Here is a 13,681-nt window from a genome sequence, read left to right on the forward strand (position 1 = left end):
CAAGTTCAGTCGTGAAATGTTCTCTCTACTAAATATTCCACAGTCAGCTGTTAGTGGTATTATAACAAAGTGGAGGTGACTGGGAATGATAGCAACTCAGTCATAAAGTGGTAGGCCACGTAAAATCAGAGAGTTTGCAGAGGTCACCAACTTTCTGCAGAGCCATTCACCACAGATCTCCAAACCTTATGTAGCCTTCACATTAGTTTCATGTCTGGAATGTGTTTATGGTCAAATAAACATGCTCCTAAACCTTATGAAGCTGTTATATCTGCAAAGGATGGGACGACATCATATTAAACCCTATGGATTATGAATGAGATGACACTCAAGTTCATGCGTATGGAACCATTGCTTGAGGTGCAGACTGGCAGTAAATACCATAGACCAGGGGTGGCCAACTCCAGGCCTCATGAGCCGGTGTCCTGCAGGTTTTAGATAACACCCTGGGTCAACACACCTGAATCAGGCCTCTGGAGAACTTCAAGACATGTTGAGGAGGTAATTTAGGCATTTAAATCAGCTGTGATGGATCAAGGACGCATCTAAAACCTGCAGGATGCTGGTGTTCCGAGAAACCGTCCTACTCTTGCAAATTGTCCTACCTGTATTATAATTTGACTTTTGACTAATCCAAACCCTAACCATAAGAAATATTCACAATGGGTTAAAAAAATGATGTAAATTTGGGGTTTGTGTTACGCGCATGCACAGCGTATGTGCAGAAACAACGGGTAGGATGGTTTGTGAGGGAGGATAGATTCCCAGAACACCGGCTCTCAAGGCCTGGAGTTGGTCACCCCTGCCCGAGAGGGTTACCTATGCACTATCTAGTTGGACAATCTAATTCAGGGGTGGGGCACTCCAGGCCTCAAGGGCTGTAGTCCTGCAGGTTTTAGATAACACCCTGGGTCAACATACCTGAAACAAATGATTAGTTCATTACCAGGCCTCTGGAGAACTTCAGGACATGTTGAGGAGGTAATTTAGACATTTACCAGCTGTGTTTTAGACGCATCTAAAACCTGCAGGACGCCGGCTCTCGAGGCCTGGAGTTGGCCACCGGTGACATAGAGGGTTACCTATACACTATGTAGTTGGACAATCTAGTTGCAACCAGCAGCTAGCTTCAAGGAATAAACACCAAGCAAATGGCCTGTAGTGTGGATGCACGTTTAAACAAAAAAAAATATAAAAATAATTTAAAAAAAACCCCATCAAGTAAAGCAAGGAAATATCAGGACGATATATACATTTTAAGTTATTTTGTTTTCCCTCAAACACAGTTATTTACCCAAGACTTTCTTTCTTCACTATCTTATTGATGACAGCTGATGAACTACTACAACTTTAGTCTTTCCATTATTGGAACCAACTCAAAATGAGACTTTTAAATCATAGTTAAACACTTTTAGAGCCTCTTGGAGTGAGAAAATATAAGGTTAGTAGTCAGATCCCAGGTCCCAGCTTCCATAGATAATGACTGTTGCTTTTCAGCCCCCTCCACCCCCAGTAATCACTATAATGCACAGTCATCTCCTACACCAGAGAGGGCCACAGTACATGTCTCTGCATGAGAATATTGGCCCAAAGTTATCTGCAATTGCAATCACATTACACCAAGTTTAAACTAAGTTATAAAATTGCAATGCTTAAACAGCAGTTTGCAAACTCTAAGGAACACAAGTTATTTGTTGAGTTTGAAGTGTTTCGAATACATTATTGTTTATTTCAAGTTCTGCAACAATATGTGTTTGTGTAGGCACAAAATCTAAAGTAAAGCTTTAGCGCTGGCAGTTTTAGGCCATATTTGGCTTATTGATAATAAATAAATAAGCACAGCAGAGCACCACAGAGAAAATCTATTCATAATTGGATGAAAATATTCAGAATCTTGGATTTCAAAAAGGATTTTCGATTCCACCAAAACATTTTAATTTGATTTTCATTTCCCTCACATATTTATCCGCACAGCACCTTTGACAGCTTAGGCATCAGGACACTCATTTCTTAAATTATTACCTTTTCCCATTATTTCCCCCCCATGAGTAATTATCTTGGTTATTTAACAGTTTTTATCTGCTTTTATCCCCATCTGCTCTCTGCTCTGCTGTGAAAAGGTTATGTCACCAAACTGTGCGCCCAACAGGATTTAGCAACATTTTAATCTGAATCTGACGACAGCTGGATGGATGTTGTTTTCTGCCGGCGGTCATAAATCTGATCCAAACGACACCTTCGTAATCCCAGCGCAGCAGGTTTGGAGTGTTTACAGTGAGATTATGTAACCTTTCGAAGAACAACTCACAAATTCCTCCTACTCATTTCATAAACAGCCTTTTAGCTTAACTCAGCACACCTCGCAGTTTTGCTGCTGTAGTCTGGCATGACTTTAGATAGATACTACTATTGTTACTCTACATTTCAGCATCTTTATCTGATGCAGAAAGTTGAATACCCTTATTTAACAAGTAATAAGAAGATATATTTTTACAGGATTATATTTTTCATATATTTTTCAATAGATCGTCATGAATGTTTATTGCTATGACATAAAAAGTGCTCAGGGGCATTTAAAATATTGTTCTTCAGAGGAATGCAGATAATCTTACCATCAACATGAAGCTAATTAGATGTTTCCCAATGCTGCATCTCATCGGTAATTTGCTTGAGGATTGAGAATAACAGATCCTTAAATATAGCAGGTCCAATGTCTGAATGTCCTCTGTACCCATAAAATATCAACATTACAAATCCAAGGCATGCACTTACTGGAGTTGCCACTGATCCAAGTGAAATCTTAATTTACGCAGTGGAAAAACTGCTAGCAACCTGTGTGGTCCTTTCACTCGGAGTGACCCCAGCAAAGGTCACAGGTTAAAGTTGTTCTTCATACCACAAGTGCTACTGTGTTGAGGTGTTTGACCTCATTTTGATCCTTTCATTCTCAAATAAAATAACATTTCCCAGAATTCATAGTGGTTAAGTATTCAGCAATCAGTGTAAGGATCAGTGTTATTGATTTTTTTGTCAGCGCTTTCCAATTTTAAATTTGATGAATGAGCCCTGAGGTCAATCTATTTTTCCTTTTATAATATCCACAGCTTCACTAATATATTTATTCACTTTGCTTGGACGTTTTGCTGGTTTTGGGATTTTTTTTATTGGCATTAACAGTATGTTTTGATTCCAGGATGATAGCTCATCTTGCTAATTTTTCTATCTAGTTGATTTTATTCTGGTCTGACTTTCATATGATGGTGTAGTTTTATATCTGCGGTTACCATAATATTTGTTGTCTGTTGTCAGATCTTCCGGAGGTGTTGGCTGGTGTTCAAGAAAGCCTCGAGTAAAGGACCCCGGCGGTTAGAGAAGTACCCAGATGAGAAGGCAGCCTACTTCAGGAGCTTCCACAAGGTAAACAAATGACTCAAAAACATCACTAACATCATTCCTTTTTTATTAACTGTTTGTCTTGATGTCTTCTTTAGTAGATAAAATGATTATTGAGTACTAGATCAACATAATTGATTGTGATTTTGATCCTATGGCTGTGATTAATACGAGTTGTGATCATCTATCAGTTACTTCTTGATTAATCTGTCCATCACCCTATGAAATGACAACCTCATATTCCCAGCCCAGTGTAATGTCTTAGGTTAAGACAAGGAGTTCAAAATATTTAAAATAATATGTTAAAATTGATCAGGGAATTTTAACATTTCTGATTAAAAGAGGAAATAAATAATCCATCTTCTTAGCTGTGGGGATTAGGATTACTTTTTCATATGAAAATCTGTGGCCTTATCTGTGGCTCAAAAAGGATTTTCTTTAAATCTGAAGATGTTTAAAACATCATTAAATAATTTTTGTAGAGACGCACCGATTGCAGTTTTCTCAACAGAATTAGGTTTCTGATTTTCCTCCAAGTTTGACCTGCTGATAACATTTTTTGCTGATTCCACCTTTACCTGACAGATTTTACTGAACAAAACCAGGTGCAACAGATTCATGTAGCACATTTTAGATACATTGTTTTCCAATATGTTTATCTCCATAATCTTTCTCATTACTGCTTTGATCCTTTCCTCTTTGAGGCTGCCGGCTTGTGGTTTGGGAAACACAACGGTTCACTTTAGCTAATTTTGGGCCTCCACTCACTTCCACGCTAACAAAGTGGCATGTGGCCATGAGTGTGTTCTTTTCTGTTCTATTGTATGACACATTATGAACAAAACAAGTACTCAATAGTCACTCTGAACAACGTAACATATTACATTGTATTTATTTACACAGTGCTGACTTTTTGTGTGCTGGACCAGTACCACGCTGTGGTATTCCCAGTGTTGGAGAGAAAATTCTCATTGTGGGTGGTGAGGTTTAAGGATGCCAATGTCACTCAGTTCATTGGTCGATCATGATAATGCAGCATGTAGTGACCGCATTACCGTGAAATTAGGAATCAATATTCATAATCTCCAGAGTATGATTCGTGATGATTTAGTAACACCCTGACCTTTCGTCTAATGTAATCATTAGACATCACTTTGTATTTGACTCTACTGAAGTCGATGAAACTGTAGCCTCTATAGAAAACCATATATGCAACACCCAGTGGGTATTTAAGGTCATTAGAGGACCTTGAAACTAAAAGTTTGTCCGATCTTTGTCCTCTTGAATCCCAAAAGAAGATTAAACCTGCTGTGTGACTCCTCATGTAGCAGCCTAAGGTACTGTCTAAATGCTGATGACATTGACATGCAGAGCACAATTACAAGACGGCAGCCGAGTTTCATTTTGCAGGTTGGCCAATTGGTGGAATTAATTTGCTTCAGCTGATAAAATCTGATGGAAGTGGTCCCCCAGTAAAAATGAGATGTCAGGAACTGTCCTCTTAAAATCCTCCTGTCCTCTTCAAACTACAGAAACAAATGTTCTGGTAAAAGTCTCATGTGAACTGATTTTCAAGATATATGTATATTTTTTTCAATTTCCAGCACGACTTCTAAGAAAAGTATCTGCTGCTTATCTTTTAAGAGTATATTACTCACAAGGTGCTTTTTACACTGAATAAAAAGATTATGGAATATGGTTGTGCACAACTGTGCCTTGTTTTCATCTTGATGTATTAAGTTCTGTCCATTGGCCTCAGATGATGAAGTTAAGGATCTATTAAGACACAGTTTGTAACTTTATCTTGTCCTTTGGGGCCTTTTTCCTCCCTTCAGAAAGTAATAATCCAGAGTATAATATCTCACTCCCTGCTTCTTAAGCCCTTTTGAAATACTCCAATTATGGCTCATTATCATGGTGAGTGGAGACGATGTTAAAGGAGTAGCACTGTGAACTATGTTTTATCATAATGAGGGGAGATAACTGCAGATAATAGGGGACTGTGACATCAGTTTCTCATAAGGCAATATGTTTGAGAGAAGATTTATTACTCTTTACTACTTGTGATTGTGAGTCAGCTGTGAGATTTTTCATTTTTGGTAGAATTTAACATTTTTTTCCACATTCCTGTCTGAGAAAGCTTGTATACAAGCTAGGTAGGTGTTTTGATCCATTTCCTTAGCTCGCTTTGCTGCTACAGTATCAGCCATGTATTGTGAATGAAACATCTCTATGCCTACTGCATCATGCTGTCACATGGGGCATCCTGTGTGGCTGTAACTCCCCTCCCAGAGGGATCTCATACACCCAGTGCTGGAGTGAGCGATGAGTGCACACATGCACCAGTGCGCCTGGTAATGCATCGCCACAAAGATCAAGAAAGGTCCTGTCTGAGGGCTTCATTCAACGCTGCAGTGCTTTGGGGGGAAATAGGCTGCACTGGTGGCTGATTTACACAATCAACACAAAGGAGATTGGCTTTTTTTCCCTTTCTTTCTCCATTCCCTCTTCTCTCTCCCACTCGTCTCCCTCTCCCTGTGCAGTTTTTGCTGTCTGAGGAGCACTGGTCCACGCAGTAAAAAGTCCCTGAATATTTTTAGCTCTCTGAAAAGTTGTTCTCCTTTGTGCTACATTTCCTGAGCTCTCCTGAGGTCCTGACAGGAGCAGTTAACATGAAATGATGGAGCTGTAGCTAAATGCCTAATTTGTACACATGGATGTGGAACTAACCAGCAAAGCAGGGAGAGCTGAGCAGACTGAGCCTCACTAGTGCAGCTGGTTGTTCCTCCAATTTGGTCAAAATAGCAAAAATTATTGTACAAACTATGTTGCACTTTTATACAAAAGCCGTATGACTAAATTCATATTTTATGTCTGTTAAATCAGAACCAGATCTCATCTGAACAAAATCCTGTAGCATGTGTGGGTAGGGCGTAAAGTTTAAGCTCGCTATGAAACTCCATAATCAAGATTTGCTTAATCATCCGTTATCAGGGCGGATGTCAAATTGTTGAATCTCAGCTCCTGTGCATAGCAAATGGGGAAGGGAGCAAATACCACAAGATGATCTTTTTGTAGTCAAATGTCTTGGGCCACACATCCTTTCTTTATATTTTACTTCCAAGGAGCCAGCCGTTCTTGTATTGAGCACTAGTTCTCCAAGGTATCTGAAGGTGTTTTTTTTTTTTTAGCTTAAACTATGAAAAATGCAACACATAGCATGCTATGAAAGGGATAAAATTGTATGTTTACACCATCAAGTTGTTTTCCAAAGAGCTATTAGCTAAAAACCTAGCATATTTGTCAGCATGGCATGCAGTTTTTTCTTTTAAAATGTAGGGAAAGTGGACAAGAGGACAACAAAAGAAGTGGCAGATCTAAAAATCTATTGACAGAAGATGAACTGAAAATCTTGTCCTTAAGAAACCGCAAAAAAATAGAGTAAAGATCTGACGCAGGACCTGAGAGATGCTCTGGACCTTCAGTTGATCCATATACTATTACCCAAGGTCTCATCAGAAGTGGTCTCAGTAGAAGGGTCCTTGACAATGAGTAAAAAATGAGAAAAGCTGACCTAAACACACAAGGGAACACTATCTGTCATGGATTGGGCTCCCCAGAGGCAGAACCTCAAAGCCCAAGGAGGTATTTCTGAAGACTACCTAAAGAAATCACAATAATGTTTCAGACTGTGTTGATCAAAGGTGGTCATAACAAATATTGACTGTCAAGCTTGTTAGACCTGCATAAACTCTTATTTTTGTCTTATATTTTTATTTTGCTGCAAATGTTTCAATAAATCACAGCATCAGTTGTTCATTTTTCTAGCAAAATATAAAGAAATGAGGGGTGGCTCAAATGACTAACAGTCTTCCCTGTTTTGCACAGTACTGTATATTCAGGTGGATGAGGACTTGAAGATCAAGTACATGTTTAGAATAAGAATTTATTTTTTAGAGCAATGTACAACTGCAACACAGTTTACATTAATAATCTCACTTTGGACACTGCAGAAAGAGAGCCAACAGTAATATATTCAACCAGCCAACATTGGTTACTTTATTGTTTATTATTTTCACAATAGGAAACTGCTGCTTTAGATTATAGCAGAAACACTGTAAAATTACAGTTCCATGCTGGAAAACCAATAAACAGTACTTTACTGTGATTTAACAGGAGAGATCGTTAGCCGCTAGAAGACGAAGCCACTTGATGGAGAACAGCTGTTCTACTCTAACACTGGCACTTGTAAAACTAGCTTTTAACCCCATGTCGACCGCTGTTAGATGGAATTCTGTTAAATTTAGTTCACAGTTCAACTTCAAAATACCTGCAAACCTAATTGCATTCTCTTTAACCTCAGCCGCTCTTTACGTTTCATGCTAATTAGCAAACATGAGCATGCTAGTAGGCTAATCTACTTAGAGAAGATGGTACCTTTTATTTAGCATACAAGTTAGACTACACTGAGCCACTAGTATGACTTGGGTTCCAGTTTTCCAAACATGAGATTTCTCTTCCACCTCATGTCTGCTATGCATGAAAGCTAAACATGAATAAAGATGAAGAGGAAAGAATGGGAGAGGAAATAGGTCTCATCAGAAATGATTCACTATGCTTGGACTAAAGCACCTCAGGCTGGGAATGCACCCAAATCTTTCATTTCACACACGCATCACACAGATAAAGACTAAAACATGCGCAGTTACACACTAAACACAAACAGGGAAAGAAAGAGATGAGAGGCTGGTGACATTCACTGCTTAGAAATTCCCAGCGTTGACGCTTACTTTGTGTCAGTTATGAATTGCCTGCCCGAGGACAAATTCATACCGTATCTCATATGAAATATTTAGATACCATCTTTGAGAGGGGATAAGAAAAATAAACAAACGGGACAAAAAACAAAGCACTTCTTATCTTTCAGTATTGTAGCCTCTGATTTACTTCTTCATCTGTTGTATTTCCAGTTGAAGTTCAATATTTCGGGGCAAATGCATTAAATCTAATATTATCAAACAGAAATCTCAAGTCCACATATCCTGTGTGTGTCTAAGGTCTGGTCCCTTAACTTTTAACAGTCAAGCTGTACTATACAGGGAGCCCAGCTAATTCATTCCCAACAGTCTGGCAAACTGCCCACAGTTAGCACACAATGGACTACACAATGGGTCTTATCTACTAGGCAGAGTGAACACAGAGAAGACTGTTGAACAAAATGGCCTGTAAATGCGGTTTATATTTAATTAAATGTAATCTTCTCTTTTTTTCATTTGCTCAATCAATCTCCTGGTAAAGTGATTTAGATGCTTATGATCGCGCTCCTGTCTATTGACTGGAAGGGCAGCTTTGAGGAGATGAACAATAGATGTGCTGTGTATACCGAAAGAGCACCGGGTCATGTTTATTCATAGGGGAGCCTTTAAAATAAATAACATACTTACATTTTACACATCACGCTGCAGCAGGCTTTATGATGCAGGAAGCTGACACTGCGTGTGATTTCTTTCTGTTTTAAGATACTTTTTGTAATCAGCCGAATAACTACTTCTGTTTATGTATCCCTTAAGATCACCCCCATCGCCCTTTTTTGTTTTGTTTTGTTTTAATTCACCCCTTTAATGCTAAGCCTCTAACTGCTATTGCAATTTCAGCAAAGCTGTGCAAGGCTGCAATTAAACCATGCTGCTGCAGCTGCTGCTGGTAGCTGTGTTCATTCAAGGCAATATCCTCCTGCCACACTCTCTTTTTAGATCACTGAGCTCCATAACATCAAGAACATTACCCGGATGCCACGGGAGACAAAAAAGCATGCTGTGGCGATCATCTTCTGTGATGACACGTCCAAGACATTCGCCTGCGAATCAGGTAAAAATCAAAATTACTATTTTTTTTTTCTCTAGCCACTTCGGAGCAAGGACAGCACCAATTTCAAGTGTCATTTCTTATAAATACGCCGGTAGGTGTAAGGTGAGGACTGGCGGCGTGTTTTTTTTGAAAAGTTTGACGAGAAGTGGAAGGAGAGTGAGAAGTGAGAGGTTGAAGGAGAAAGACAAATAGAATGAGTGAGATGAGGGAGGCAGCGGAGAACTGGAGTTTAGCCAAGTGATGCTCATTTGCCGCTATATTAAGAAGTGGGAGGATCTGTTCCGAAATATTGATTTTCATAGTGCAGGTATGAAAACTGATATCGGGCATAATTTGCGGCGTGTTTCAACTCAATTATAGACTGTAACAATACAGATTGTTTCTAATACGTGGATAGACAGCAAAGAAGGCTCTGGATCTGCACACGGATGTGTTTTTTGTGCAAAGCTGAAAGCAGAGGGTTAGGTAAGGTGGATGCACCTTACTTAACATCTTAACTCCACTCTTGCAGGTGTGCATTTGGAAATATTCGCATATGACATGGAGAGTTGTGAACTCATATCTTAACTCTCTCCTCTGCTAGATCAGTCCTCTCACACCACCGTATGAGTGTCTTTTTCCCCTTTTTTGACCATCAACCTTCCACATCTGATATCCTTCATTTCTCTTGCATCACATGATATCCACAAGTGTTAAATTTGTGGAAATTAGCAAAAATGTGGCATCCTGTAAATAAGAGGTTCAGGTTGTATCAGATTTAAATTTGGCATGCTGCCTATTTTCTACAGTGCAACAACAGTGAGTGTATGGATTTAAAAACTGGCATTTTTAAAGTGCAGTCATTTCTTAAGGCATTCATACAAATGTGCCAATAATTGGATGTTCACTGTTTTTTAAAAGCAAAGAGAAAAAGCAGATAATTAGGTCTCATGAAGCTCTCTTGATATTTTAGTTTTTTAAAAATAACCATTTTATGCCTCCATCTAAGCAGTACCGTGTTGTTTGGTGTGCTGTTGAGGAAACACAGGATGGAACAAAGGAAAAATCATTTAAAATTCCTGACAGCTTTGGGTGCATCTGACAAATATGCACATAAGGAGAGATGAGCATGACCTGAAGAGATGAGAATCCTGTCAAGTGTGCCAACTCTTTAAATTCCACAGCCGAATGGGGCCTGACAGCACGTATACAAGTGGATATACATTTTGCATTTGTCTGGATAACGGCACCTTCTCCCGAAACAGGAAATACAAAGAAAGCTCGACTGTCTTTTGATTTGATTCTCACATATACTGTCACTTCAGCTTCATCTTGCCAGCACATCCATCCTTTTCCACAGCACACCTCCACACTGAGACATCCTCCCGCAACATCTCTTCATGCATGGCACATGGAGTTGCAAGGTTGCTTCTGTGCTGATGAACTGTTTGCTTAGCTGATTTTCCACTCACTGGCCTTAAAAAGTGTGGGAGTTTAGAGGCCAAGAAGGCCATGGCAACTGAATGAGAAAAGCTGAATCTGGGGAGGCATGAGGAAAGAGCTCAAATTCAGAGCTGCTGGTGCTGCCTGTAAATGTGTGGCTCCAAAGTTTCTCTTTTTTGTATGTGTGAATGAAACGCTCCAGGCAGCAGCAGACCTTTCCTTCACCCTGCAGAGTAATGTAGATCTGTCCCATTGACAATGCTTGTCAGAGCTGAGCTGACAAACAGGTTGTCTTGCAATGGCGGCAAATACGCCAGGAAGACACGCCAATGTTCTCTCGCATTTTACACGAGTGCATGAGGATTTTTTCGTAAGCAAACACAGAAACATGGTAGAATTCCCACACTTGCACATGTGTCTCTGTACACATGAGTGGCCATAGTTACAAATCCCAGTGCTCTCCAGGGCCAGGGAGCTTCAGAAAGATAAACAACTCTGGCGTTTGCCTCATTTCGCACTTCAGTGACTTTCACCAAACGTTCATGTAAGACAATTGGAAATCTTCTGCACTGTAAACACAATTTTTCTGACTTAACAGGAAGGAAAATTGGTATTCACACGTAACACACTGCCACACAGACTTCCAGATTTGATTCATGAAATCATTTGTTTCCACTTAGCCTTAAATTAAAAAATCTGTCTCACAATAAATGTTCTGCTTCGTTTCTGACTTTCATCCGTAGCAGGCGCAACTTCTTCCACGCAGCTCATTTCCTTAATCCAAGATTGTTGTTTTGGAAGGAAACAATAATTGTCCTAATTCCCTAAATTTCTCAAAATTAGCCAACAATGCTCATTCACTGTGGCTCTATGTTACTAAACATAAATTTGGAAGTTAAAGCCCCAACACAAGACTCGTAACCCCATGTGCCCCCAAAGGTGTCCTGCTAAGGCACCTTTGGAGACTATTAATACCACCTATACATTAAATATGAATACAGCTGGTTAGCTCACCTCATTACAGCATTTCAGGGAGTTATTGGATCAGATGATTCTGTGTAAAACCTCAGCGGCACTTAAAGCGGTACCTTAATTTGCTTTCTGTAGGAATGAAATAAAAAAGAAATGGTAAAAAAAGAGCCCTCAAATCTTAACTTCAGCATTTTGGATACATTCTTAATTTCTCATTGAGAGAGGTAGTAACAAGGGTTTGGAAAAAATAATAATGTCACGTTACTAAGGTGCTCATGTGCACACTTGTAAAGAGAGACGAGATCCTGGAGTTGCATTTCAATCAAATCCAAACATTTTGCACTTTAAAGGACTGTTTATGTAGGAATATAGAAGATGAATGTTGCATGTATAAAACAATGAAATGGAACAAAAAGCAGCAATTATTCCTTTAGTGGAAATTAAAATACCACGAGGGAAAAAGTCATTTACTCTGTGGCTCTGGACCTGCTGCGTCTCTGATTCACTCCTCCAGCCAATTGTTGTTCCTTGTGAGTCATGCATCCACTTAACCTGCTAAACACAACCCAATCAGAGGCACTGCAGGGCGGTCCATTAGCCTTTTCAAAGTAAAAGCCATCTGATGTGTTACACATTCATGCTAATTTTGACAACCTTATTTTGGAAAATGCAAAATGATTGTAAACTGCCTTTCTACACTAAATATGACTCTATAGCCAGGTTATATGTTTGATTGCTTATTGTGGTGGAAACATTCACCCTAACTATGTCTGAAGGGAAAGAGAGTATAAAACTTAAAAAAAAAAAGTTGAATTAATGTATTTCCTTTCCAGCTAACAAGCAAAATTCCTTCTCCAATTTGGGAAATAGCTTATTGATTACCTGAGTAGATTATCGCTAGTTTCAGATTTACTCTGGCCATATTGTTTTAGCTGTGCTACTTATATTTTATAGCCTTAGAGCTGAGTATTGGCAGATAATGGAGGAGAAACCCCGTCTTCATCTGGACAGAATCCACTGCCTTTTTTAATCTGCACCAAATCAATCAGACTGATCCCCCCCCCCCCCCAGTCCTTTCACTGTTTGCTGTACTGTTGCCTTGTGCATGTAACGCATTACTCCTGAAATTCCATGGATGGTTTATTTCGTATGTGTAACATGTACAGTATGTGTTGTCGTGTATGTGTGTGGTTAATGGTGGACATTCCTTTATGCTGTGCTACTGTGTGCAGAGCTGGATGCAGAGGAATGGTGTAAGCTGCTGTGCATGGAGTGCCTGGGCAGCCGTCTCAATGACATCAGCCTGGGAGAGCCAGACCTGTTAGCAGCGGGGGTGCAGCGGGAGCAGAACGGTGAGTGCCCAATTAGTCCCTGCTAACACGGGGCTAACACAGACAGCCATTCAGGGTAAATCTCGCTCACTCAGCCTGCCACCGAGCAGTTAGCTGATGCAGTCCAGGCCTTTATGTGTTAAAGCAACTAAGACCTCAGAGGGTTAGGTGAATGGAGAACAGCCGCTGTCCAATTAGGCCGGACTAATAATGGCCTTTTTCTTTTTTTTGCCAATACCTGATTCGATGTCCCATGTTACAGCCCATACTTACATTAGCACACACAAGGGTTCAACTTAAGACTTCAGAAGAGTGTGTGTGTGTGTGTGTGTGTGTGTGTGTGTGTGTGTGTGTGTGTGTGTGAGCGAGCACAGGTCAGTCACAGGCTGCGGCCGGGGCTCTGTTCCAGGCCTAATGAGAAGTGCTGTGCATCACTGGCTTCCCTCATAATGAAGCTTGTCACAGAGATGGATGAGATTATGTCTCCTAAAGCCATGTGAAAAAAATGTGCCTCCCCACATATTCCACTTACAGGAAATGAAAATGGAAAAGAGAGGAGACAACAGGGCTCTGCTATCACAGTGGAACTCATTCCCTGTGTAATTTGTAAAGTCGCGGAGGAAATCGAAAAGGCAACAGGCAAAAACGAGCAGTTTAAAGTCGAAAAAAGGGGGCGAGGAATTGAAAAGAACCTG

The 13,681-nt window shown here is 39.9% G+C and overlaps 1 protein-coding gene across 3 annotated transcripts in view; it reads left to right on the forward strand.

Annotated features, from left to right (window-relative positions):
- dok6 (docking protein 6) overlaps positions 1-13,681 on the forward strand; it is a 58,420-nt gene that overhangs the window by 30,589 nt on the left and 14,150 nt on the right. For 2 of the 3 annotated variants that reach the window (XM_085287295.1, XM_085287296.1), the window contains exons 3-5: positions 3,310-3,417; positions 9,147-9,261; positions 12,888-13,007. In XM_085287295.1, the coding sequence (XP_085143421.1) occupies positions 3,310-3,417; positions 9,147-9,261; positions 12,888-13,007 (343 nt within the window). Of the gene's footprint in view, positions 1-2,119; positions 2,259-3,309; positions 3,418-9,146; positions 9,262-12,887; positions 13,008-13,681 lie in introns of those variants that run through there. The other variant, XM_085287297.1, reaches the window with a different exon arrangement.

Source organism: Mchenga conophoros, linkage group LG9, assembly GCF_057382185.1.
Source record: "Mchenga conophoros isolate Kocher_MC1m ecotype Shallow Benthic linkage group LG9, M_conophoros_male_GT1.1, whole genome shotgun sequence".
Lineage (NCBI taxonomy): Eukaryota > Metazoa > Chordata > Actinopteri > Cichliformes > Cichlidae > Mchenga > Mchenga conophoros.